This window comes from Cydia splendana, chromosome 1, assembly GCF_910591565.1.
Source record: "Cydia splendana chromosome 1, ilCydSple1.2, whole genome shotgun sequence".
NCBI classification, from domain to species: domain Eukaryota; kingdom Metazoa; phylum Arthropoda; class Insecta; order Lepidoptera; family Tortricidae; genus Cydia; species Cydia splendana.
In genome coordinates this window covers 19,357-46,252 of record NC_085960.1, presented here as the reverse complement: position 1 = coordinate 46,252, position 26,896 = coordinate 19,357, and the positions used below count along the sequence as shown (strand labels likewise).

General features: G+C 36.4%; 1 protein-coding gene across 2 annotated transcripts in view; it reads left to right on the top strand.

Annotated features, from left to right (window-relative positions):
* LOC134791615 (uncharacterized) overlaps positions 1-26,526 on the top strand; it is a 106,312-nt gene extending 79,786 nt beyond the window's left edge. The window contains exons 3-8 of one of the 2 annotated variants that reach the window (XM_063762784.1): positions 18,117-18,228; positions 18,316-18,416; positions 20,038-20,214; positions 25,188-25,305; positions 25,947-26,059; positions 26,228-26,526. In XM_063762784.1, coding sequence (XP_063618854.1) covers positions 18,117-18,228; positions 18,316-18,416; positions 20,038-20,214; positions 25,188-25,305; positions 25,947-26,059; positions 26,228-26,452 — 846 coding nt within the window. In that variant the 3' untranslated portion in view covers positions 26,453-26,526. Of the gene's footprint in view, positions 1-18,116; positions 18,229-18,315; positions 18,417-20,019; positions 20,215-25,187; positions 25,306-25,946; positions 26,060-26,227 lie in introns of both variants that reach the window. The other variant, XM_063762696.1, reaches the window with a different exon arrangement.
* Positions 26,527-26,896: the final 370 nt, after the last annotated feature.

The following is a 26,896-nucleotide window of genomic DNA, read 5'->3' as shown; positions in this document are numbered from 1 at the left end:
AACTGATCTCAAAAAACCGTTTTATGTGTACGATTGATCTTAAAGACGCATACTTCTTAATTAAAATTCATGAGAATTCTAAAAAATATTAACGTTTTCAATGGGATGGCAATTTATATGAGTTTAACGTCTTACCGTTCGGGCTTTGCACAGCTCCGTTTGTATTTACTAAAATTCTAAAACCGGTTGCTAAATTATTAAGGTCCAAGGGCTACCTATCTGCTTTTTATTTAGACGACATTTTCATAGTGGGTGATTCGTACACTGAATGCATTCAAAACATGAATGATACGAAAGCATTATTAGAATCACTGGGATTTATAATAAACAGAGAAAAGAGTTTTTTCATTCCCAGTCACTCTTGCAAATTTTTAGGTAATATCATAGATTCAAATAAATTTGAAGTTAGATTACCTGAAGAGAAAAAACAAAAAATAGAAAAAAAAATAATCAAGTTTAAAAAACAAACAAGGTGTAAAATTAGAGAATTTGCTCGGTTCTTGGGTTTACTTACATCTGCGTGTCAAGCTATAGATTACGGTTGGCTGTACATGAAAGATTTCGAACGATGTAAATATCTTAATCTCAAAGACGACGAAAATTATGATAAATATATGATTATTCCTGCTAGTCTATCCCCTATATTTGATTGGTGGTTAAAGTATCGTACCTTTCGGATAGAACTCAGCGAGTAGTTATTAATGGAACTCAATCGGCGGGGTCTCCGGTAGCCCTCGGAGTGCCTCAAGGTTCAATTCTTGGTCCCTTCCTGTTTTTGGTATACATTAATGACTTACCAAAAGTTGTGCAAGATAGACATGATATAGTGTTATTTGCAGATGACACTTCCCTTATATTTAAAGTGGACAGAAAGGAAAATAGCTTCGAGAGCATTAATGACGCGCTATCTACCATAGTAAACTGGTTTACGGCAAACAATTTGCTTTTGAACGCCAAGAAAACCAAATGCATCAAGTTTACGCTACCTAACGTCAAGCAGGTAAATAACAGCAAGATTAAAATAAAAGGTGATACGCTGGAATTTGAGGATCGAACTGTTTTCCTGGGAGTCACTCTAGACTCCAAACTGCAATGGCATGCACATATAGGCACTCTAGCCGGAAAACTTAGTTCAGCAGCCTATGCAGTGAGGAGAATCAAACAGCTAACAAACGTAGAGACGGCCAGGCTGGTATACTTTAGTTACTTCCATAGTGTTATGTCTTATGGAATTCTGTTGTGGGGAAAAGCGGCAGATATTCAGACAATATTTGTGCTGCAAAAACGAGCTGTACGTTCCATCTATGGACTGGGCGCTCGAGTATCCCTAAGAGAGAAATTCAAAGAAGTTAACATTCTTACCGTTGCATCTCAATACATACTAGAGAATATTATGTATGTTCGGAAAAACATCCACGAATTCAAGGTTAACAGTGATATCCATAACTATAACACTAGAAACAAACATAAGCTTGCTGTGCCCGCCCACCGCTTCCGTAAGGTTAGTACGTCTTTCGTCGGGAACTGTACACGTTTTTATAACAAAGTCCCCACTGATGTAGTGAATTTACCACTTCACAAATTTAAGTCGCACATTAAGCGCTCCTTGTTAAGTAAGGCGTACTACACTGTAAATAATTTTATAAACGATAGAGATGCCTTTAAGCAGGTAGCTTGATTTCATTAGTATAATAAGAGCTAAATAAATATTGTTTTTTTTTTTACATTGTGAATTAAATATGCTAGTGTCCAGTAGAATTGACACATGAGACAATGATGTTCTCGCTTGATTAAATTGTTTAATTTAATTTTAGTTTTGGACACTTGGAGACCTTATACATCTGTAAGTATTTATTTATATATTTTATTTTTATTTTTGATTGTACATACCTATATTTTTAATGTTTCTGACACTTAGAGACCTTTACATCTCTAAGTCAACTTAGGCTAGTAATTATGTGAAGCTATACTGTCTTTTTATATAACATACGAGCACAAAATGCCGTGTCTTACAGCTACATGTTATTACTATTTTAATATTATTATAGGCCGGTAGCTTGAACATGTCATGCTCGCTTAAAAGTCTTTGCTTACGGTGGCGTCGTTGATCGGGTCGCCACTTTCCCGAATGAAGGTTGAGGGAGGCGATGGCTGAGATACGCGTCATACTCGTGAACGGGTGCTGTTTGTGGAGACTGGTCTGTTTAAGCTAACACAAGCTATTATACTTAGTAACCTTATTTTTATTAATTAATTACAGTGAGACGCCTCATTCTGCTCTCGTATGTTTCTTTTCTCTTAATGAATGTATTAATTATACAGGATATTGACTCTTGGAGACCCTATACATCTCTAAGGATAACTCGATAAACTATATAATCTTATAGTTCTGACACCTAGAGACATTTACACCTCTAAATATTATAGATTTTTTTTTTGTGTTTTGTATCTGTATTTTTTATGTAATTCGACATTAAGAGACCTTATACATCTCTTAGTAATTGTAATACGTTAGATTGAATTGTTAGTTTTATTTTATAAAATTGTTGATGTTATTATTTTTCCTTGTATGTAAATTCAATGATGACGTGTAAAAGTGCCCTTGTGGCCTATTTGCTGAATAAATGTTGATGTTTGATGATGTTGATGAAAGGCGATACACAGATCTGTTAATAAAATAAAAAGCGATGACTATTCCTTGGAGATTTACACAGATGCCTCAACAACGGGGTGGGGAGCAGCTTGTGGCGATGATACTGCTAGTGGTCCATGGGATAAACATGAGGGTTCCTTACATATTAATTACCTAGAGATCCTAGCAGCCTTTCTAGGGCTTAAAGTTTTTGCTAAATACGTCAAAAATTGACAAATATTGTTGCGCATAGACAATACGACAGCAATATCGTATATAAATAGAATGGGCGGGATCCAATTTCCACATTTAACCAATATTACTCAACAATTATGGAAATGGTGTGAATCACGAAACATTATTGTTCATGCTGATTACATTCGTTCCACCGATAACTGCATAGCTGATGCCGAATCGAGAAAATCGCACCCCGATATTGAATGGGAATTATCAGACGATGCCTATAATAGGATTAAAAAATATTTCGGGGAACCTGATATTGATTTATTCGCGAGCTGAATTAATTACAAATGTAGAAAGTATGTGTCATGGCAAAGAGATCCGGACGCATTTGCAATAAATGCATTTACAATATCTTGGGGCGATTTTTTCTTTTACGCATTTCCACCAATATCGATAATTTTAAAGACATTGCGAAAAATTATTGATGATCATGCGACTGGTATAGTAGTTGTACCAAATTGGCATACACAGCCATGGTTCCCTCTTTTCAAAAGATTACTTATTTCGAAACCTTTGATTTTACGACCTTACGATGAATTAATTATTTCTCATTGTAGCGATCGTGCAATACATCGCCGGATTACGCTGGTTGTCGGGAAGCTATCCGGACGTCGCTACTACTAAGAGGAGTCCAAGAACCGTCTATTCCCATAATAATAGCGTCTCTGTCAGACAATACAATCCAGCAGTATGATACTTGTTTTAAAAAATGGTTCTCATACTGCAAAGAGAAGGGCATTAATGTTTATAAGGCATCAGAGCTTGATGTTTTAAGTTTTTTAACGTATGTATATGAAAGTGGCGCTAGGTATGGTACTATCAATAGCTGTAGATCAGCATTGTCCTTGTTATTTAATCAAGATATTACTAACAATGATTTAATCAAGCGATACGTTAAAGATGTATTTCGTTTACGGCCGGCGTTACCCAAATATAATTTGACTTGGGACGTTGACAAAGTGTTAAATTATTTAGCTGATTGGTATCCAAATGAAGATTTTAATCTTGAAAAACTGACCAAAAAATTAATAACATTACTAGCTTTAGTTACTGCTCACCGGGTGCAAACTTTATCTACTATAAGCATTAAAAATATAAACATCTTAGATTCAGATATTATAATTCAAATTCCTGATCTAATTAAAACATCACGGCCTGGATCACATCAACCCCGTGCTTTCATTACCATTTTTCTCGCCCAGGCCTCAGATTTGTCCCGCAAGCACCCTAAGAACGTATTTAGATAAAACTAATAATATACGAAGTGATATTGATTCGTTATTTATTTCATTCAGAAAACCTCATAATAAGGTTACATCCCAGACTTTAAGTAGGTGGATTAAAAACACATTATCATGCACCGGTATTGACACCACTTTGTTCACTGCACACAGCACTAGACATGCGTCTACTTCCAAGGCATTTAAATTAGGGGTAAGTCTAGACGTCATTAGGAAAACTGCTGGTTAATAAATAAAAAATATATTAAATACTTCATGATTAATATTATCTATGTATAAATAAACATGGTGTAATTAACATTAGTACCTACTTACTTAGGAACCGATTATAACGTTACAAATAATATTGATAATACAGATTTCTTTTTTGTGTGATAAATATATGCTATACAAATCATTACATCTATATTTTAATTATAAGTACCTACTTATCTATTAAAATATTTCACGACCTACACTATCTCTAAACATCTACATGTGTAATATATGCTAATATCGAGAACGAAACCCGAAAGTAATTAATGATTAAACGAACTTACCTATACGTGAAGTTCAATCATAATTACTCGAAGGGTTTCGTTCGAAGATATTAGCAACCCTCCCTGCCCTAGGACTAGCCTGACCCCAGGTCGTGAAATAAATGTAGGAAACAGCTCAGCATCTCTCCAAACAGAATGATGGCGCCTTGGCGCGGGTGGAATATCAAAGCGATAATTACTTCTACCCCAATTTTTTTTTTATCTTTATTTGCGTTTTGTTTCTCCAAAATATAGTGCGAAATGGCGAGTCTGTTGTGAAACTACATGTGTAATATATGCTAATATCTTCGAACGAAACCCTTCGAGTAATTATGATTGAACTTCACGTACAGGTAAGTTCGTTTAACATTAATTATATTGCACATCGGAGTGCGCGCGAGTAAGCGACATTGCACGTTTTCCCGCCATAGCATGGCGCGATGACGTCACCGGGTGGATTTCATCACCAAAAATTTCACCATACAAAAAAATTTTTTTTTTAATGTTTAATTTAACACGATTCTAGCTGGGTAAAGTAATAGGGGGCTGTATATTGAGGATATTTATGGTATTTATACAATCATTTGTGGCTTATATTTGAAGTTATCGCTTTCGGAAAATAAAAACGCAAGATGGTGATGACAATCATGGTATGGTAATGACTCTTTTATAGACGGTAATGACACTGCATGTACGGTAATGACGATTTGGGAACTAATTTATATATGTATTAAAAACGTATTAAAAAAACAAAAACTTTTTTTAATTGTAAGGCTTTAGAACTTTAATAAACATTACAAATAACATGTTTTTGAACATAAGACTAGATACATAAATTATTTTTAGAAAATTATAAAAAATACATTTTATTCATATAAACAAATATATAACAAGTATTTTTATTGTATAATTTTAAATAATTTATATTCCGAAATAGGCAATTTATGTATTCATTTATTTTTTTGGGTTTTTTCAATGTTAAATCATATTAACAATATTGTACTCTTATTATCAGTTTAAACCCGTATCTTCTTTTATCTACTGCATAATTTGGTATTTATATCATATTATAAAATTGCTGGCTTACCAGTGAGCTTAATTTTTATGATATATTACTTTTTTTTAATAATTTGATTCATTGCATAAGTTTGTATTTTTGTTGTTTTATAAATTAACTTTAAAAATAGCTATAATGATTTAAATCCATATATATATTGTTTAATAGCTAAACATTAATATATAATTAGTGTTTTATAAGTCGCAAGACCCCTACTTGTAATGCATGTCATAAGTTACAAAATGTTAGGTATTGGGTCTGGTGACTACCCAATGGTATAATTATTAATTGCTGTAATTATATACATCAATTAATATAATATTATCAAAAAACATAAGGCCATTACGATAGTGAGCCAGTACCGTAGCCTATGGTCGCTTAAAACTTAATATATGTTGCTTGTTTAAATACTTTGTTTTAACACGACTGACATGCAATTACAGACTCTAAGTTGCACGATTTACATTATTAGATAATAAAAAATAAACATTTGTATGTTCTAAGTTCTAAGTGACCTAAATTTTGCCTACTTCAGTCAAAATGTTATTTAAAACTAACCATCCTCTTGTGTGAAAAAAATAGTCATATCTTCTTCTACATTTATTCTACATTTATAAGGTAGACATTATATAGTGTTAGAAGACATAGAGAACGTTTTTCAAACATACAGCTTAATAAAATAACTAGAAAAGTTTCTGAGAACCGTCATCACCATACACATGAAATCATCACCGGTCGTCATTTTTTCCCGGTGATGATGGGTATGATGTTGACGATTTGAGAGTTTCTTGTTTTTATTTCTAGAATACGAATAATAGTAGTTAATATCTATGCTACACAATAAACTTCATGTAGTTTGCCATTCATTTCAATAATTATTTCTAATATATCATTTGTAACTTTTTTAAACCAAAGCATAACGGTGATGATGCTCTGTTGTGACAAACTACGTTTTACAAATTTGTTCGTAATATTTCTCACGATTCAATGATGTGACTTTATAGTGAAATCATTTTTGGCATTCTATATTAAAGTGAAAAATAGGGCAAGGACCTTTAGCGGTATTTCGTTGTTCATACACGGAGATAAGCTCACATTGACATTACCATGACGGTGTTGACGAATATTCGTGACAAAATTTTAAATATTTTTAAATGTACTTTCTCGGTGAAGGAATTATTGCATATTTTCCCATGTGTTAAACAACAACATGGAAAAGATATAAGTAAAAGAAAAATCGCAATCGTACGATAGGTATGCTATAATTTTCACTGCAAACAATAAGGTTCAGATTTTTCCGGTAGACGGTGATGATTTTAGACACATAAAACATTTTATATAAAAAAAACTATTAAGTTATTGGAGATGGTAATTGAAGGAACATGAAGATAATAGTTCTTAAAAACATATAAAAAAGTTGCAACTCGCACAACCTACTAGTTTTTTTTATAAAGACCGAACCATAAGTTTTCGCAGGATTTTGAAATCCACCCCACCGCAGCTGACCGGGCCGAGCCGGCCGCTCCGCCAGCAGCAGCGAGTGCGGGCGCCGCGCGCTGCGCAGGCCCCGCGGATGTACTTGCAGTACGCGCGGACGCGGTCATCACTTCAGATGCCGCTAATTCCTTATCGAGGAAATCGAGTAATTCGGTCACGTCAGGAATTTCACATGAAGTTTTCAATGATAATTCAAAACGCCTACGAATATTAGGTGTAATTTTGCGTAGCAAAATATTTAAAAGTACGAAACTTCAGTCGTCAACTGGTAAACCTAATAATTTTAAAGCAGTTATATTCTCGTGATAACTATTCATCAAGTTACGTAAACTTGATTCAACATTTTTCTCGTTAACTGACTCACAGTCAAACATGTTGTCAAAATGTTTTGTTGAAATAATTCGTTTATTTTCATAACGCGAAATTAATACCTGTAAGGCATTTTCGTAATTAGAATCCGTAACAGGAATAGACTTGATATTAAGATTATACGGTTCATCTTTTAAAAACAATAACAAATACCGGAAGCGTTCGACATTTGTTAAAGTGACGTTGTCATGTACAAGTGATTTAAATAAATCATAGAAAGCATTCCATTCAGTTAAAACACCTGTGAATGTTTGAAGCGATAAGCGCGGTAAACGAATATGCGATTGAGTTGATTGCTGAGCGCAGCAACTCGCATGTGACACCCCATTAAGTCCGCCGCAAGCAGACGTAAATGACGCAATGCTTTGTTTATACGCTCCTCCTTAAGTGTATCTAAGGCAACTTGCACCTTAAAATACAAGGAATCGAATTGATTTCTCACAGCTAAATTATCATCGCGGTTGAATGACTCATTCTTTGCTGATAACTTTTCAATTTTCGCTTGAACTTGGAAAAATGATTTTTTGATCGAATCTTTAACTCGAACTCGGAATTCGGCTGCATTATTCGAACAGTCTACAATTTTTTGAATATTGTTAATCGCTAAATCACGTTCGAATGTCAATTGTTCAATCTCCATAGCGGTCATTTTGTAAGAAATTAATAAATAAATAAATAAATAATAAATAAATATTGGGGACATCTTACACAGATCAACCTAGCCCCAAACTAAGCAAAGCTTGTACTATGGGTGCTAGGCGACGATATACATACTTATATAGATAAATACATATTTATATACATAGAAAACACCCATGACTCAGGAACAAATATTAGTGTTCATCACACAAATAAATGCCCTTACTGGGATTCGAACCCAGGACCATCGGCTTCGCAGGCAGGGTCACTACCCACTAGGCCAGACCGGTTGTCAAAAAATTGAGTTATTATACTGTGTAAAATAATAATGTTATCACGAGATAAGAGATGATTAAACTATGTATAGTATATACGTTATGTTAAGTTTTAAGATCTCTAAAATGGCTAGGTACTAGCAAAGTGTTAGTTAGTTAATAAAATAGTAATACAATTTGTCGCAAATTAAAAGTAAGTTGTATTTTAACATGCAATGTTAAAGACAAAGATAGTATTTCCCGTCGGTAGAACCCGAGCTAAAGAAATGTGAACTCTGTGCCGTACGCAATACGAGCGACAGTTTATTCGATACTGTAATTGTGACAGCAAACGATAACTTGGTTTTTCGGTACGTTATACCTGAACCTTAAAAATACACTTAAGTACGTAAATACTAAATGTAATGTAATGTACGTTGTACAAAATAAAGAAAAGAGTTGCGACAAACTATATTTAGACCTATTAATACCAGATAAATGATTCCTCGCGCGCCGCTGTATGTAACTACCGCCCGGTTCTCGGAAATAAATACGAATGTAATTTCGCAAAAAGTTCTCAAAACCATACAAAACTATATATACTTAGAATGATCTCGTTGAGATCTAACTGTACGTATCAGTATTTTTGAGAAATATCGCACGACGTAGTCGGAAACTCGATATTTATACTTAATTGTAAGCGGAGGTAGGTTCTCGCTAGCTTACGAACAAAGACAAAGGAATTTACTGGAAATTACTATTGTACAGCACAAATATTAAGTATAAAACGATACCAGATAGTAATATCCGGCTCGAACACAATTATGTTGAATATTTTGATATCTAGACTATATGCTATATCCAGAATTTGGGACTAACCTGGCGGCTTAGCACGGTCGCGTTTTTATCCCTTGTCACCATGCCTGTCACGTTCTAACAAGTATGTAAGTGCGAAAGGGACGCGCATAGTGATAGTCGATAAAAATGGAACCGTGCTGAGCCCGCTGGTGTGTGACGTGGATACCGCTACCCAGGGGCCCCTGTCCTTCGATGATGAATGTAGTAATCTCATAGGCTGGCGTCGTTAGACTTCTTCTATTTGTGCTGAACACTTTGATCTTTGAATTTGGTTTTATATATTAGCTCAAGCTTTCGGAGCGAGCAGTCGGCGGCGGCGTTTCGATTTTGATATCGTTAGGAATGTAAAATATGGCAACACTCGAGCTTCCAGTGTTGCGCGCTTTCATAAAAGCGTTTCGTAGCAGGCTTACATGCTAGTTGATTAAAGTCTTAACCGATTTAAAAATAATGAAAAGAAAATACGTAGTATTTGTGCGTACATATACAAAAGTACCGAACAGAGAGCGATGTCTATAGTATATTCCGTCGCTGTTCAAGATCTATTAGTTGACGCATCTTAAAGTTCGAATTGTTTGGAAATCGTATGGAAGCCAAACTTGGATCTACAACACCCACACACACAAAAAGAAAAATTGAAACATGCCAGAGAGTCATGGAACGAAGTACCTACTTATCGTACTTATTCTTAATCTGAAACTCGACAGGCAACGAAATACCGAGATAAGGAGGAAGACAAAAGTCATTGACGCTCTAACCCACTGCAAAAAGCTTAAATGGAGATGGGCCGGATATGTTTCACGCCACGACAAAGAATGGTGGACTAAAAGAATCTCAGCATGGGCTACCCCCCCTCCCCCCTCCCGGTAAAAAAAAGAGAGATCACCCTTTAGAAAGATAGGGCGGACGAACTTACAAAGTTTACAAACGACGACTGGACAAAAATAGCCCAAGATAGGAAAAAGTGGAGAGAAATGGAGGAGGCCTATACTCGTCGAGAGGTCTTTAATAATAAAAAAAATCGTGATGTAGTGGCAGTAGACAGGAACCTCACGTCGCTCTCCTTGGCAAACGAGAACTGGCGCAAACCTGTGGTACTAAGTACTGCGGATCGCAAGGCGGCATGGGAGAGTAAGGTGCTACACGGGCGGTTCTACAAAGCCCTCACGGGACCCGATGTGGACCTGCTCGCGTCGGTGAACTGGTTACGATTCGGGGACCTCTTCGGAGAAACCGAGGGTTTTGCCTGTGCAATTGCGGACGAAGTGATGATGACGAACAACTATCGGAAATATATCCTGAAGGACGGTACGGTCGACATTAAATTTGTCGGGCATGCCGCCGTCCCGGAGAGTCACTCAGGCATATCATTTCCGGGTGTTCTCATCTTGCTAAAGGCGAGTACTTGCACAGACATAATCTCGTAGCCAGGATTATTCACCAGCAACTTGCTCTTCTATATGGCCTTGTGGACCGCGAAGTACCGTACTACAAGTACTTACCTGCGCCTGTTCTCGAGAATGGTCGTGCCACGCTCTATTGGGATCGATCTATCATCACTGACAGGACTATTGTAGCCAATAAGCCTGACATAGTGATAATAGATCGATCGCAACGTCGGGCTGTGCTCGTTGACATCACCATCCCCCATGATGAGAATCTCGTTAAGGCCGAGAAGGACAAGTCCAGTAAGTACCTAGACTTGGCTCACGAGATAACCGCCATGTGGGATGTTGATTTGACGATCATTGTCCCGATAGTCGTTTCAGTGAACGGTCTAATAGCGAAGAGTCTCGACCAACATCTTGAGAGACTCTCGCTAGGTGGTTGGATCAAGGGTCAGATGCAGAAGGCGGTGATCTTGGACACGGCGCGGATAGTCCGCCGGTTCCTCTCTCTGCGGCCCTGACCACCGGTAGCTTGGGCCTTGCCCCGCTGCTGGCGGCACCCTAGGTTAGGTTTTTTATAATGTGTTTATATGTATTTTTTATCGTTTTGTAAGTGTTTTTATATTTTACTTTTATATTCATATTATAAATAACCTAACTTGAGATGAAAAATAAATAAAGAAAAAAGTAAAAAATTATAATATTAAAAATTGTCGCTATATTATATTTATATTATATGAAAATAAAATACAAATCTGCTTACAAGTTACATTTAAGCATAATATTTTTTTATATTTTTTTAAACAGTGTCAATCAAAAACGACGAATACCCGCCTTTAAGGGGCCGGTATATGACGTTTTCGATTTAGACCTCACTTTGTGACCATAATTTGTACAATAAATGTTTAATAATTGCATTAAATTACTCGTAAATTTGTTCACGAAGAGACCGTGTACCGACTCTTCATGCCATTATATTTTTAATTTGCTGTTATTCTCTACAAATCGACACTAAAAGTTTCAAAAAATCAAAATATGGAGTTCCGTTTGAGAAACAAGCAAAACAATTTTGTCTTTGACAGTAATTGAATTATTGTGTGATTTTGAAAGCTAGATAATTCAACTACCAATTTATTATCGATTTATGTTTTTACTCACAAGGACAACACAGAAATTCAATCTCAAATGTAAACTTTCGAACAATTTCCATACATTGACGACATCACTCAAAATTCTTCTTCAAGCCAGATGCCCGCTGGGGCTGCACCGGAGCACACGTATATTCTTCAAATGAAAATGACAGCTTGATTTGCTTGCTTTTGACAATTATATTGACATTAAATCATATACGCACACGAGAAAGCATACCAGTAGATAAATTGTATTTCAAAAATAGGGTACCTACATAAATATCAGCTCGCGTCTCATTTAAATTTGATTTGCTGTTATTTACGGGTCATAATGGTTGAAAACCGCAGTAAACTATCTTAAAACAATACGATTACAGTCGAATTTAAGTATTATGTTCCTTCAAAACTCGCTTAAAAAGTTTAAAGACTCATCTTTACTGATTGGGATTAATTTTCATTATGCTGATATTCATTTAACGGCATTTTAAAAACGTATTTGACTTCTGTACGTCAATGAATTTTGATGACAATTGTAATCTTGTATTATATTATAGAACTTTTATCTTAAAATATTGCCTATTAACAGGAAGGGTTATGTAATTCGTATAAGTAATACCTGAAAGTCTTGTACCTAGATCTGTAATACCATGGATCGCGACGAATAAATGATTATGATTATGCCGTTAGTTCCGTCTATATGTTTAATGCGTGTAAGTGCTGTTCTCTGAAAATCTTCAAGAAAAAATAACGGCTAGACCAGCACTAAGTACTAGCGAGTTTTTGCGGCTTTGGAGACCGAGATGAAGCTTACAGGCCAATACCGCTGTGGCCTGGTTATTGTTATGTATACCTATGTATCGAATGTTTAATAAATTTACTATAAAAAGCAATGTTTTATTTCGATTAAGTAGGTCTACATTTTGTGCATATTGCATATCTGAAGTATTATCGTACTAAACTTGAAACTAAATAAAATAATTATTCCAAATGTACAGTCACCTGCAATTTATATTACACAACGAAGGCCGCAAAAATATCTGACACGATCTTATTTGTAGAACCATAAGAGCATGTCACATATTTTTGCGGCCTTCGAAGAGTAGTTACCGTCATTATCACCAATTTGCCCGCTTTTTTTGAAAAAACACGAATTTCTCAAAAAACAAATCACATCTTATGACTTTTTTTGCTCAGCACGTCCATTGTGATCAAACGCATCAGTTTATTTGAAAAATATTTTTTTATCGTATTTTCACCCATTTTTTTGCGTTTTAGAGGGCGGGCAAAGATATCCGGGGTTTTTGCCAACATTACCCACGTCAATTTGGTATTCAAATACAGCTCGTATGATGATGATGTCTAAGGATCACTTAAAGGTTTTGGGCAATCCTACCATTCCCTGTTAATAACTTAGCACATAAGTGTAAAAACTTTTAAATAAATTTGCTGGGCAATGTTGCCTACCCGTTTTTGCCCATTTCCAAATAAGGCTCGCCTAAGCATTTTACAAAGGCTAGGGTTGTCACTTTTGAGAAAATCTGTTACAATAGTTTAATAATATGATTTTTGTTGTGTTTTTCATTCGTTAACGGGATAAAACATCTAAATAAAGGATAATAAGACAAATCAATACAGTATATATTTATAAACTTATTTTAGTGTACAAACATAACCTTCTTTTACTTGCGAAGTTGGGTAAATTAGATGAAAGTGACAACCCTAATCCGTTTTTGGTGGTGGGCAATGTTGGTATGGATGCCAAATTACCGGATTACTTTGCCCACCGCTAAAACTTTTGTGTATTTAGGCCTTTTTAGTTTAAATCTCAATAAATATAATCTATGCTTCATGTGTTATAACTCAAACCCGGAAATATTTGTTAAAGGGTTCTCAAATTTTTCTACTTGCATTCCTTATTTATCAATTTTTTGCCCGCCAAAATATACCCTATATTAGTTAACTCGCTGAAAATTCCCAAGTCAAGTTATGCACAAGTTTGGTATATAGTTTTGTCAGAAATATAACCTATTTTCTATTAAAAATAGCAGGGTGGCCATAACTATTATAAATTTTTCTACATTAACGAATTTGTTTAAAATTGTCGTTTTGGGCAAAGTTTCCCTGGAGGCAAAGTTGGCGCCAATGACGTAACATATTATTGCAGGTGACTGTACATAAATGTTTCGGTGATTTTGAGATTATTTTCCAGGTTAGTTTAGGTACTAACAATCAAGTTATGCAGATACCGATGTCGTGAACGTATCATATAAGTAGTAAGGTACCGCTATTGTTTAGCGATACCGATTAATTTTAAATGTAAAACTATAGTGGTTGAATTCTAATTAAATATGTATACCGGTTGAAATATAAAGATATTAAAATTACAGCAGGGACAACCATTTTTTATAGTTGTACCTAAACCATCATTGGCCGAACGTTAGCAAAGGTCTCCGTTTCACTAAATATAAATATTTTTGGCGAATGTGCACTAGCCAATTTGTAATTTCAGCTTGGGCAAAAATCTCCTTTGCAGAACACATTTCTCAACTGATTCTCGTGAAAATTTGTAAGCTGGTTCGATAGAACTATTCTGTTTCGCTTTATCCGCCAAAATGGAATTGCCACCCTGTCGAAACTTTATTTATTTAAATTCCCATTGAATGGATTTTGCACCTTATGAAAAACCATAAAGAGTAGTAAATAATATTTTACATCTGACTTAATTACATCTTGTTTTATTCGCTTTAATTGTACAAAACGCGTATCTTGACAAAGCAATATTAGGTAGTAAAACAGTCAACAATCAAATGAATTAAATAGGTACGTCACGTGTGACATGAACAGACAAGGAAAGCAAGATTAAACCCAAGTAACACACAAGCAGGATAATAGAGTAAAATTATCATCTTATTCAAATTAAGATTGCATAAATTTTGTGTATAAGCGGTGGAAATTACTAAATTCGGAATAAGAAGGCCTAGTGGGGCCTATATACCAATAAATGCTGAATACATTTTGCATAGTATCGGTTTTGCATATTAAAGCTGAATAATACTTATTTCTTACACAGTTAGTCAGACATAATTCAGCTTAAAGCATTTGTGGTTGCTAAAAGCTGCATAATAGCAGCATTAGCAGCAATTAGCTGTATATATTCCATAGATGTAAGTAAATTGAGGTAGATATGGTACCAGGCGCACGATCGTGAGCCATTAAATATAGGTTCCGGAACCTATATTTAGTTAGTCGTATGGGTGACGCCAACCTGTCAAGTTGTCAAAATCGTTGGATCAAATTTTAGTTTTATCAACTATGAACGTCACACGTCTACATAAATAAAAGGTCATTGATATATTCTGTGTTGTGAGATATTAAGCAGACAATATTAAGAAAAATGTGATAGTGGCTACTAAATGCTGAAAAGAAGCGTCGGTGAAGACTTTCAACTGTATAAAAGCGGTTGCAGTTTCTGTTTTAATGCTAGTTTTTGAATAAAGGTGGACGCTATTACTGGAAGCTGTAATGAAATTCACATATTATTTGTTATTAAGTAGCTGCATATATGGGTTAATTATGGCTTTTATAGACATAACGTCTGAATAATAAATACTAAAACAACACTTATACTTAAGTTATAGCGATTTTAGTACACATATACTATCTTTTCTTGCTAAAAGCTGCAAAATGAACGCAATGAGTAGCGCTATTCAAACTACTGCTTAGTATCAACAAGTGCGCGGTGGAGAGGGTTCCGTAGCTTTATACACGGTCAACAGTGCTACTTGAGCCTGATTGCCTTGAGCTTGAGCGTGTTTTTATTTTAGTTTGAACGCATCTTGCGTATTTATTCTTTAATCCAACCATTATTTTAAAAAATTGAGGTTTAGTTTTCTTAACAATTCTCTTCGATTGGTTATTTTACACAAGATGCATTGTCGTTCTAATGATGTAAAACAATTGTTTTACAAATGTTTACGATGGTAGCTAGCAATTGCTAGCTACCATCGTAAACACTGTTAACTGACCATTTGCATCCCTTACTGCAACGAGATAAAGTTTACCAATGGCCATTTAAGGTTGTTGCTAGTTGGCAAACAAGGTGTCAAATGCTAGTTATTGATATTGTTGCATTAAAAACTTGTAGACTGGACTGGGTATGAGAAAAATAAAATAATCACCCCCATTAAAATATAGCGAAATCGATTCTCCTGTCGATTTTGAACAGACTGTTTTTAGGTTTCAAGTGGGTCTACTCATACCTATCCCACACTATACTCGTATTCATACCTAAACAATACTGCCCATACCAAACTATACTTGTACTCATACCCGTGATACCCGCTACTAATATACCCGCACCTTCGCACCTATACCATATTCATATTCATACCATACTCGTAACCACACCATACTCATACTATACACATCTTCGTACTCACGTCGTACATCTTTGCGTATACCTTTACCTACTACATATTTGTCGGAACTGATAACGGAAAAAATAACTGTGTAGTCTGCCGTGCCCCCAGATTTATCATATAACTTAAATATTATATCGCGTTTATAATATTAGTAGGAAGTAGGATTGAATATTGCCCGTGTTACATACCTATAATGTTTCTCATCAAACTAGTGAGGATCTATGTGGTTTTTACTATTTGTGTATAGAACCCTAATAGGCTTTAAGATTGAGAAAACAATTACTATTATACTGATGTTATTCAAAACTTGTTGTTCTAAAACCATTATTATCTAACATGTAGCTTAGTAACGCGAATAATGTGAATGCTTATTCAGAAATTTAGCACAATAATAGCTGTGGCAGCAGCTTATATTCAGCATAGTCGGACGCCATTACGGTTGCTCATATTCTAAGCTGTACAATTATATAGAATTAAAATGAACTGAAAATCCCATTTTTATTCATTTATAAAACTAGTTTTATCGTATCATAACTTGTTAAAGTACATTTTCTATCACTAAAACATCTAAACACCGCAAAAAAAATACAAATTTAAATTTTCGGTATTTACTTTTTAAACAGTGCATTATTTACGCGGCGCTCTAAAATTTTAAATGAAATGTATATATATATTAACAGTAAAGTCGCATGCGCAAATGAAATTGAAGTTATGTAAACATCAAATAAATATATGGGTGATGTCCTCCTTATTTTGTAAGTATTCACTTCAGAAACTACACTTAGACACGAGTTCACAAATTAAAATGGAAGACAAATCATTGATTTAACACAAATATCTGAATATATTTTCCGTAAAATTGCACTTTGGTACCAAAAGCTTCATAACTTGTGAATAACTGATGCATTGTGTACAAAGCTGGATAAGTTTGGTTTAAAAGCGGTATAGAAGCTTTTGACAGCCTCTATACAAGTGTTATTCAGCGATTCAATGTGTGGGCAATGGGCATACACTTATACAGCTATTACATTACTGTTATTCAGTAATAAGCGGCGTGGGCACTGCCCACTTTGCGCCCAAACCTTCTGTATAACGTCTGTAATAGCGCTTATACAGACGATATACAGCTACCTTATTCAGCATACAGTACGGCATGCTCTATTATTCAAACAATATTCAGCTACTTTTGTGTTACTTGGGAATGCATTGTTTCTCTTTCATCTTTCAATGGAACGCTTTTATCCTCAAAGGAGGCCAGTGTGAATACTAAACTAAAAGTTCAATCTTAAAAAAACATGATGGGTCACTGACCTGTCCCAGTAAAGTGAGGTAGTGTGCGTGAAGTGCGCTTGTGTGTGAAATGGGGTAAATTGACAGAATCTAAAATTTTACCCACCGCTACCGTCGCCTTAAAATGGCCGACAAAATACAGCATAGTAATATGAATAATCAAATTTTATATCAACAATAATTGTATAATTGTATAATTTTAATTTAATTGTATTGTACTTATATATGTATTATAATTTTTTATTGAAGAAATGTTCGAAAAAGTTCGAATCGGGCAGACTCGCTCTAGTTGTTCATAGGACGTAAAGCCCCCTCCAGACTATGCGCGTGAATCGCGGGCGAAGCCGCGAACGTGAGTGTGGAGTCGATTTCGCTGTCTGCGAAAATCGACGCCACACTCGCGTTCGCGGCTTCGCGCCGCGATTCGCGCACGAGTGAGGAGGGGGCTTAAGATTTCTCAAATCCCATAATTTAAGACATTTGGTCATTCCGAATAATGGCTCTATTGTGACCAGAAAAAGTTATGAGAGAGGTAATATATAATATATAGGTACGTACCTATAGTTGTTATGGTTGCAGTTAGACGACGATATTGAGGGAACGTTCCAGGCGCCCGTGATGCTGGCACACATGGAGAATTATCTCGGGGGAGGGTGGGAAACCAGTATGAAGGCCAGCCGTTGCGTATATGGTATGCAAATATAATATAAGTTAGACGATCACATAAAAATAAACATTAAACTTATTATTATTGAACTCAAAGTCATCCCTTTTCCAGTGAATTACCCTCACGCGAAGCTGCCCGGCCACGTGCCGGACTGCGAGCAAGGCAAGCTCCTGAAGAACTGCCTCATCAAAGAAGAATATCTCGAGATTACGGTAAGAGGCCTTCAATGTATGTATGTACCTAATACCTACTAAAAGCAACGCAAGTGCCAATTTTATAAGCAATCTTGAGACCTTCCTCTAGGGACTTCAACAATAGGGAATATTACGCGAAACTCTGCGTAGATAGCGCCACTACCTACCACTATCTGTCACAATCTGGGTGTCTTCCGCGAAACAAGAAAATCGAAATTTCGTTATCTTATCTCTCTATCACTCTTGCCCATTCGAGCGATAAAGAGGCAGATAACTAAATTTCGATTTTCGAATTTACCGGTAGGTCCTTGTTAACAAACCGCCTTGATGCATCAATGTCATATTTTATTGTCTGTGAAAACTTGTCAAAAAACAGTTTAAGGCACAGTATGAATAAGTTAGTCCATGAATTTACTTTGTTAGAGGCCTAATTAGGCAGAGACCTTGGGGGAATACTTTCCGGGGTAAAAAAGTAACCTTTCATCTAGATTTGTCGTTTTATTGAAGACAGGGTGGACACACACACCACACACATACCTACACTACAGCCTAGTTTGAAGTCTGATGGATAAAATGTATCGCAGCACATATACATATATATATATACAATACAGTAGTATACATACAACCTTTATGGTAATAAATTATTTGTATTTGTATTATATTCCTACTTTCATATTTACAAATGTGCAATATTCAAGGGTTCCCCTCGTTTGAGTCATCATCATTGAAACGTTGTTATAATCATCGAAAACCGGGACAGTTTACTTAATTTTTAGGGTTCCGTACCTCAAAAGCAAAAACCGGAACCCTTATAGGATAACTCGTGCTGTCTCTCCGACCGACCATCGATCCCTACCCCTCCTTTATCTCCAAAACTTCTGGTTCTAAAATTTTGAAAAAAAAAAATACAATATAGGGATGACAGGAAAACCTATTAGAAATGTGCAGTCAAGCGTGAGTCGCACTTAATTACTTTGTTTTTGAGGTCCCGGACATTCGGAAGGCGTGCGTGGGGCCGAAGCCAACACGTAGAGGCCCCTTGTAATAAGACAATTTAATCTAAATGTAATGTGACACCAACCGACGATTATCCTTGTTTGCACTATATTGCACCCAAGGACAAGCCCCGGTTAGTGTAGGACGATTGTATGAAAAAGGTACAAAAAGAAACCGGGCTATTGGGTTGAGTTGCTAGCTAGTGGACTAGTAACCGGGACTATGGAGGTGACTATGGCACCTGTCCTGCTCATATGCTTAAAAACATGAAAAAATGGGCCAGGTGGCGACTCGCCAACTCACAATATGGGTCCCCGAAAACGGCCGCTCTCACGGAGCGACAAGGGGACAACATCACATGAGCGGCTCAGGGCGTGGAGAGGTGTGCACTGCTTTCTACCCAGTGGCTATAAGCACCCACGGTGCCAACTCGCGTCTTAGGCATATTTCACTTCCACCTCAGTGTTCACTCCAGCCGGCCAATGAAGGCAAGCCGGAGAGAGGGGCCTGACCGACTCACGGGGGTATGGGACCGCCACAATCTGCCCTGGGGGCTTATATATGATTATTAATTAGAACAATTTATACTTGGATATAATGACATTTAGAAGTAATTGGTCAGCACGAGAACAAGTTGCAGTTGGTCGAGCTGCTGCGCAGCTGGCTGGGCTTCTGCGCCGACGACGAGGGGCTGCCGGTGGGCGAGGTGCTGGCCCGCGCCGCGCGCCCGCCCGTGCCGTCGCCGCCGCTCGGCTACCCCACGCCGCCCGCGCTACAAGGCTGCGCCTGGCGCTGCCTCTTCTACGACATGGGCTGGGTAACAATAACAACTACCGACTATAGTACAGCACCTGAACATGGATGCCATGCGTAACCCCAGCAATCGATCCAACTTTCGTATTGATCCTAACTCGTCAAAAATATATCATCGTAATAATATTATTAAAAGAATAGGTATTAACATACATTTTATGTTTTAGCTGGCGCGCAGCCGTCGACTAAAGTTTAATTGGCTCACATGCCTAACTACCCATGTGACATAGGCCTAGTATTAACTGAAAATAAACTAGTGGCTCTGTGAGCTGTAGACCTCGCGAGCAGAGCTTGAAATAACATGGTGCTAAGAGCTTTAAATACACCGTGTTTTTTTTGATTTCCGTTAATTTCAAGGGTGCATTCCTGAGCTTAAATCAAGTAACTTTCTCAAAGACACCGATGTTCTAATTAAGTCCATTTCGGAGATAATCCATAATTTATTTTTTTACTATAAGGCCTCTACAAGCGTGTACACTTGCCTTAGGGCCGGCTTACATATTGATTAGTGTTTAGAATGAGTTCATACATTTGCTACTAAACTTAAGTACAATCTCGGTCGATTGATGTACGAAATGACATTGATATGTCACAGATTTCAATTGTTTGGTTGAGTTAAATGTAATTCCCGTGTTACAACAACGCTATATGCTACATTTAATTACTTTTTAAACAAAAAAAAAAACAAAAAAGAAAACAAAATTTTTTTTTTTTTTTTTGAAAATTAACTATACCATTTAGTTCTTATAAACGTACTTAACTATACCCCGAAGTTAACGGAATTCAATAAAAACACGGTGTATAGTAAATTAAAGAAAAACAATACGAAATTTATGTGTAAAAAAATACAAAAAGTTATAATATCCCAGCATACAATTACTGGGGATCGAACCCAGACCCTCTGTGCAAACAGAAAAAGCGAACGTTTACAAACTGAGCCAAATAGTTCTTAGATGGGTTGACGAAATTTAGCTACTCCTTCTCAAATTAAAATTAGTTAAAATTAAATATCTAAATACCGCCTAAACCAGCGATAAGTTTTTTCTGCATTTTTTGCTATTAACTCTGTAAACATGTTTCAAAAAGAAAAAAGTCTTATGATATCGATACGACTATTTGTTTAGGCGCCAGGTATCACGACTCCGCCATTTTTAAAAATTTCCAAAAACCGGATTGACAAAAAATTTTTATTTAGACATAAAATTCGGTCACAAAATTTCACGAGAATCGGTTAAGAATTGCGACCTGTAGAGGAGAACATCCGGACATACGAAAGCAAAATGCCCGAGTCAAAACGTAGACCTTCGCTTCACTTCGGTCAATTAATTTGTTTTAATAGGTACTTCTAATAGACCTAGTATTATTGACCGAAGCGCAGCGAAGGTCTACGTTTTGACATTTTGCTTTTGTATGTCCGGATGTTATCCTCTACAGGTCACAATTCTCAACCGATTCTCGTGAAATTTTGTGACCAGATTTTATGAATAAATAGATTTTTTTGTCCATCCAGTTATAGGATTATAATGGCGGAGTTGTGATACCTCGCGCCTAAACAAATAGTCGTAGCTGGTCGTATCGATATCATTGCAGTGTTTTTTCTTTTTGAGACATGTAAATGGCAAAAAACGGAATAAAATTGTATTGCTAGTTTAGGCGGTATTTATATATTTAGTTTATACTCGTATCGAGAATAAGTAGCCGAATTTCGTCAACTTAGCTAAGAACTATCACGGCGCATTTTGCAAATATTCGGTTTTTTTATTAAAAGCTGGGCGTAGTCCGATCCGAATGCTCCACCTTGGGGCCACGCCACGTAACCCCACACTTAATGACGCTTTCGCATATATGTAGTAGAGTAGAAGATGAGGTGGATAGGTAGTAGTTGAAGATCTGATGCAACATATGAATATATTAGTCTAAACTCTAATTCTTGATTAGAAAGTACGAAAGGCACGTTCATTAGGCGTTTCCTTAACCTATTCGTAGGTATACTGTGGGTGCGTAACGGTCCATATAACATCTTTTGATATATTTTTAGTCGATATAACGATTGAGGGACATAATGCACTTTTGCTATAACAATACATGGTATATTCTTAGAGAGTCTAACTATCGTCAAGTATAATGAACTTGTAATATAACAACTTCTAATCTAACATTAACACCGTATAACGTATATGTGATATAATTATGTTCGATATAACGCTCAGTTGGCATAATGTAGTACTGGTATAATTTGTAATATTTACTACTATTATAACAACCTACGTATTCGAACTTAAGGCAGGTCTCAGTTAGGTACGACGACGAGCGAAGCGAGGAGGAGTGTTAGGTAGAACTGCGACCCTACAGCGCGCGAGCCGAGCGAGCGAAGCGAGCGTGCCGCGGTAGCGGCCGGCGAAGCGCCAGAACCGACTTTTTTTATTATAACCTCAACTTATTTTTATACATTTGAATACATTATACCATAAATACGTCGTACGTATAAGTCGTCCTGGATAAGGGTACCCTCCGGAGTTCCCCAGGGATCATTGTTAGGGCCACTTTTATTTGTGATCTTTATCAACGATATTGGTTCAATTTTTATTAATAGTATGTTCTGCTTTATGCGGACGATATGAAAATCTTCAAAATAGTTAATAGTGAATTTGAGGCAAAATTATTGCAAGACGATTTAGATAGACTGGATTTGTATTGTAAAAACAACAATTTAGATTTAAATGTTTCAAAATGCTTTAGTATGAGTTTTACTAGGAAAAGAAATGTTTATAAAAGTGTGTACAAAATTAAATCACAAAACCTTATAACTAAAATGTCCTGCCGGGATCTAGGTGTCATTTATGATGATAAACTTACTTTTAATGAGCATGTAGAAAGTATTACTGACAAAGCTTATAAAGCTCTTGGCTTTCTGATTAGTTCTGCTGGTGACTTCAAAAAAAAGAAAACAATTAAAATCATATACCGTGCCTATGTAAGATCTCAACTCGAATATGCTTCTCAAATATGGAACCCGTTCTATAAGGTGTATGCAGAAAATATTGAAAAAATTCAGAAGAAGTTTGTTAGATTCCTCTCCTTTAAATTTAAGCTATCTATGGACAACTATTCTATGTCATGCAAAAAATTCCATCTTGTCCCTTTATTTAAGAGACGATTGGCAAATGACGTAAGTTTATTAATGAAAATTGCCCAAGGTATAGTCGATTCCCCGGATCTTGTGAGCAAAGTACAATTTTATATACCTGTCTCGCAACTGCGCAGAAGACCCTTGCTTCGCATCCCTCTTTCTCGCAATAACATTCGTAAAAAATGTTTCTTCCCTCGTACAATTAGGTTATTTAATGAACTTAATGATATGCCCGATGTAGATTTGTTTCACAGCTAGATTAACTAGTGGCTCTGTGAGCTGTAGACCTCGCGAGCAGAGCTTGAAATAACATGGTGCTAAGAGCTTTAAATACACCGTGTTTTTTTTGATTTCCGTTAATTTCAAGGGTGCATTCCTGAGCTTAAATCAAGTAACTTTCTCAAAGACACCGATGTTCTAATTAAGTCCATTTCGGAGATAATCCATAATTTATTTTTTTACTATAAGGCCTCTACAAGCGTGTACACTTGCCTTAGGGCCGGCTTACATATTGATTAGTGTTTAGAATGAGTTCATACATTTGCTACTAAACTTAAGTACAATCTCGGTCGATTGATGTACGAAATGACATTGATATGTCACAGATTTCAATTGTTTGGTTGAGTTAAATGTAATTCCCGTGTTACAACAACGCTATATGCTACATTTAATTACTTTTTAAACAAAAAAAAAAACAAAAAAGAAAACAAATTTTTTTTTTTTTTTTTGAAAATTAACTATACCATTTAGTTCTTATAAACGTACTTAACTATACCCCGAAGTTAACGGAATTCAATAAAAACACGGTGTATAGTAAATTAAAGAAAAACAATACGAAATTTATGTGTAAAAAAATACAAAAAGTTATAATATCCCAGCATACAATTACTGGGGATCGAACCCAGACCCTCTGTGCAAACAGAAAAAGCGAACGTTTACAAACTGAGCCAAATAGTTCTTAGATGGGTTGACGAAATTTAGCTACTCCTTCTCAAATTAAAATTAGTTAAAATTAAATATCTAAATACCGCCTAAACCAGCGATAAGTTTTTTCTGCATTTTTTGCTATTAACTCTGTAAACATGTTTCAAAAAGAAAAAAGTCTTATGATATCGATACGACTATTTGTTTAGGCGCCAGGTATCACGACTCCGCCATTTTTAAAAATTTCCAAAAACCGGATTGACAAAAAAATTTTATTTAGACATAAAATTCGGTCACAAAATTTCACGAGAATCGGTTAAGAATTGCGACCTGTAGAGGAGAACATCCGGACATACGAAAGCAAAATGCCCGAGTCAAAACGTAGACCTTCGCTTCACTTCGGTCAATAATGTTAAAAATATAATTTTCAATAGATAGTTAACGTTACCTGACTTAAGTTTGCGTTCATATAGTTTATCAGGAATATTCCTATATAGTGTAATATTCTGCTAATTTGAGACCTTTATATTTACATTATCTAGCATTATATATGTGGAAGCTTGTAATTTGCATATAGTAGATAAGTCTATTAACCTATGTATATTAGGCAGTAAGCATCCCGAATAAAATAAAATAAATAAAATAAAATAAAATACTTATAACAAATATTCATTATATCCAGTAAACGTTATATCGAATAGCTTTTGTATCGATTAAACATTATACCCCATGAAAATAGTTTTTTTGTTGTTATATCAAAAGTTCATTATACCGCTTAAGTGATAAATCAAATACACCATGAAATTATATCAAAAGTTGTTATATCTTTTAAAAATATATCAAAAATTGTTATACGGATCATTACACACCCGTATACTGTACCCATAATGTACCTACCCATTCTATTTGTTTGACGTTTTCAGATGAATGATAGAGAAGGAGAGTTCCTTTTGCCCGTCGTTCACGAGACGATAAGGATGTATTACTACAAAACTGATTTAATACCGCAACTATTGGAGGAATCTACTAAATGCGTCACAAGTACGTTAAGTATTCACTATTCAGAATAAAATTGCCTCGCGATATCGAAGTGATGCCTTAAGGCGTTAAGTCCGCCATTTGTACCTTCATGTATTGTGCAATAAAAATAAAAAAGGGATGCGCTCGCAAACGGAACGTTGCCGTTGCGGAGCTCATGCAGTTTGTAATGGTTTTAACAGCCCGTGGCCATTTTAGCCTTTTTTTTAGGGGACATCTTAAACAGATCAATCTAGCCCCAAAGTCCTCAAACTAAGCAAAGCTTGTACATACATAATACATACATAAATACATAGATTACAACCCATGACTCAGGAACAAATATCTGTGTTATCACACATATAAATGCCCTTACCAGAATTCGAGCCCAGGACCATCGGCTTCGCAGGCAGGGTCACTACCCAACCCATTAGGCCAGACCGGTCGTCGCCAGTTTCGTCTTTATACAAAATGTGCCTAGTACCTATGTTACACTCATTAGATTAAAATTATTCAAAATGAAGGTAATATGTTTGTATTGGAGTCTAGTCGATAGGTAAGTAAACCAACACTTTTCCAATCATCAATATCATCATCATTGCAGATTTACAAAAATAAAGGGCAGGTCGCGTCTCATACAAAATTAAGCTCTTGTATGTTTGCAGCCGCGAACCTTTTCACCGAGAACGCGGACGTGATGGCCACGCGGCCGCCCGGCTGCGACCGCTCGCAGCTCTACGTCGACTGCCTCGTCAACAACTTCTTCAAGAACCTCACAGTAAGAACCTTTCATACTCGCTGTAGGTACCTACATACCGATACACGCACACCAACTAACACCATAAACTTACCACTATACCTACTTTACAAACTGAACTGACCAATGTAAAACAATTCGCATCTAGTTTTACAAATGGCGGTTAACTCATTTGTTTTGCCTTGACAGTCGCCTTGGTTCACCGATGAAGAGAGGAGCATCAGGGTCGGTAACCAGAGCTCTAGTCCCACCAGGCCCCGTCCTCGCTCGCGCCCCCCACCCCGCGAGCGTCCCCGCGGCCCCCCGCAGCCGCACCTCGTGCGCACGCGCCTGTCAGCGCGCGTCGCGCCACTGCCGCTCGCGCCCTCTGACTCCGTCGTTGTCAAAGTCAAGGTGACGGAGACGGACACATGAGCGTAGTGGCTTAAGTTATGGTCTTTTTTTTCTAAATGTGTCAGAAAAATTACATAATAGTAAGCCAAGATACTCAATAAACTTTTAATAATTACAAACTATTTAATTTTTACAACCTATGCCGCGTTTTATAAAAAGCTTATAACATGGTGTTTTCTAAAGACAATTAATAATAAGGAGCAAACAGCGATTAGGTACCTACAGGTTAAAATTCGATCCTAGTTCGTACCTGTTCGAGTTGACCCAGGTTGCAACTGTGTCTCTGAACGCCTGCAATTGGTTGCGCGGCATCAGAGTGCACAGCGACACCGCTGACGGGCTGCGACGCAACAGGACGGGAATAGTTATTTTCTCAAAAATGGACGGCAAAGTCGACTTTGCCGTTTAAAAAATAGGTCGCGAAGCGCGTAGTTTATGGTCAGTCAAAAATTAAAAAGTTAAAAA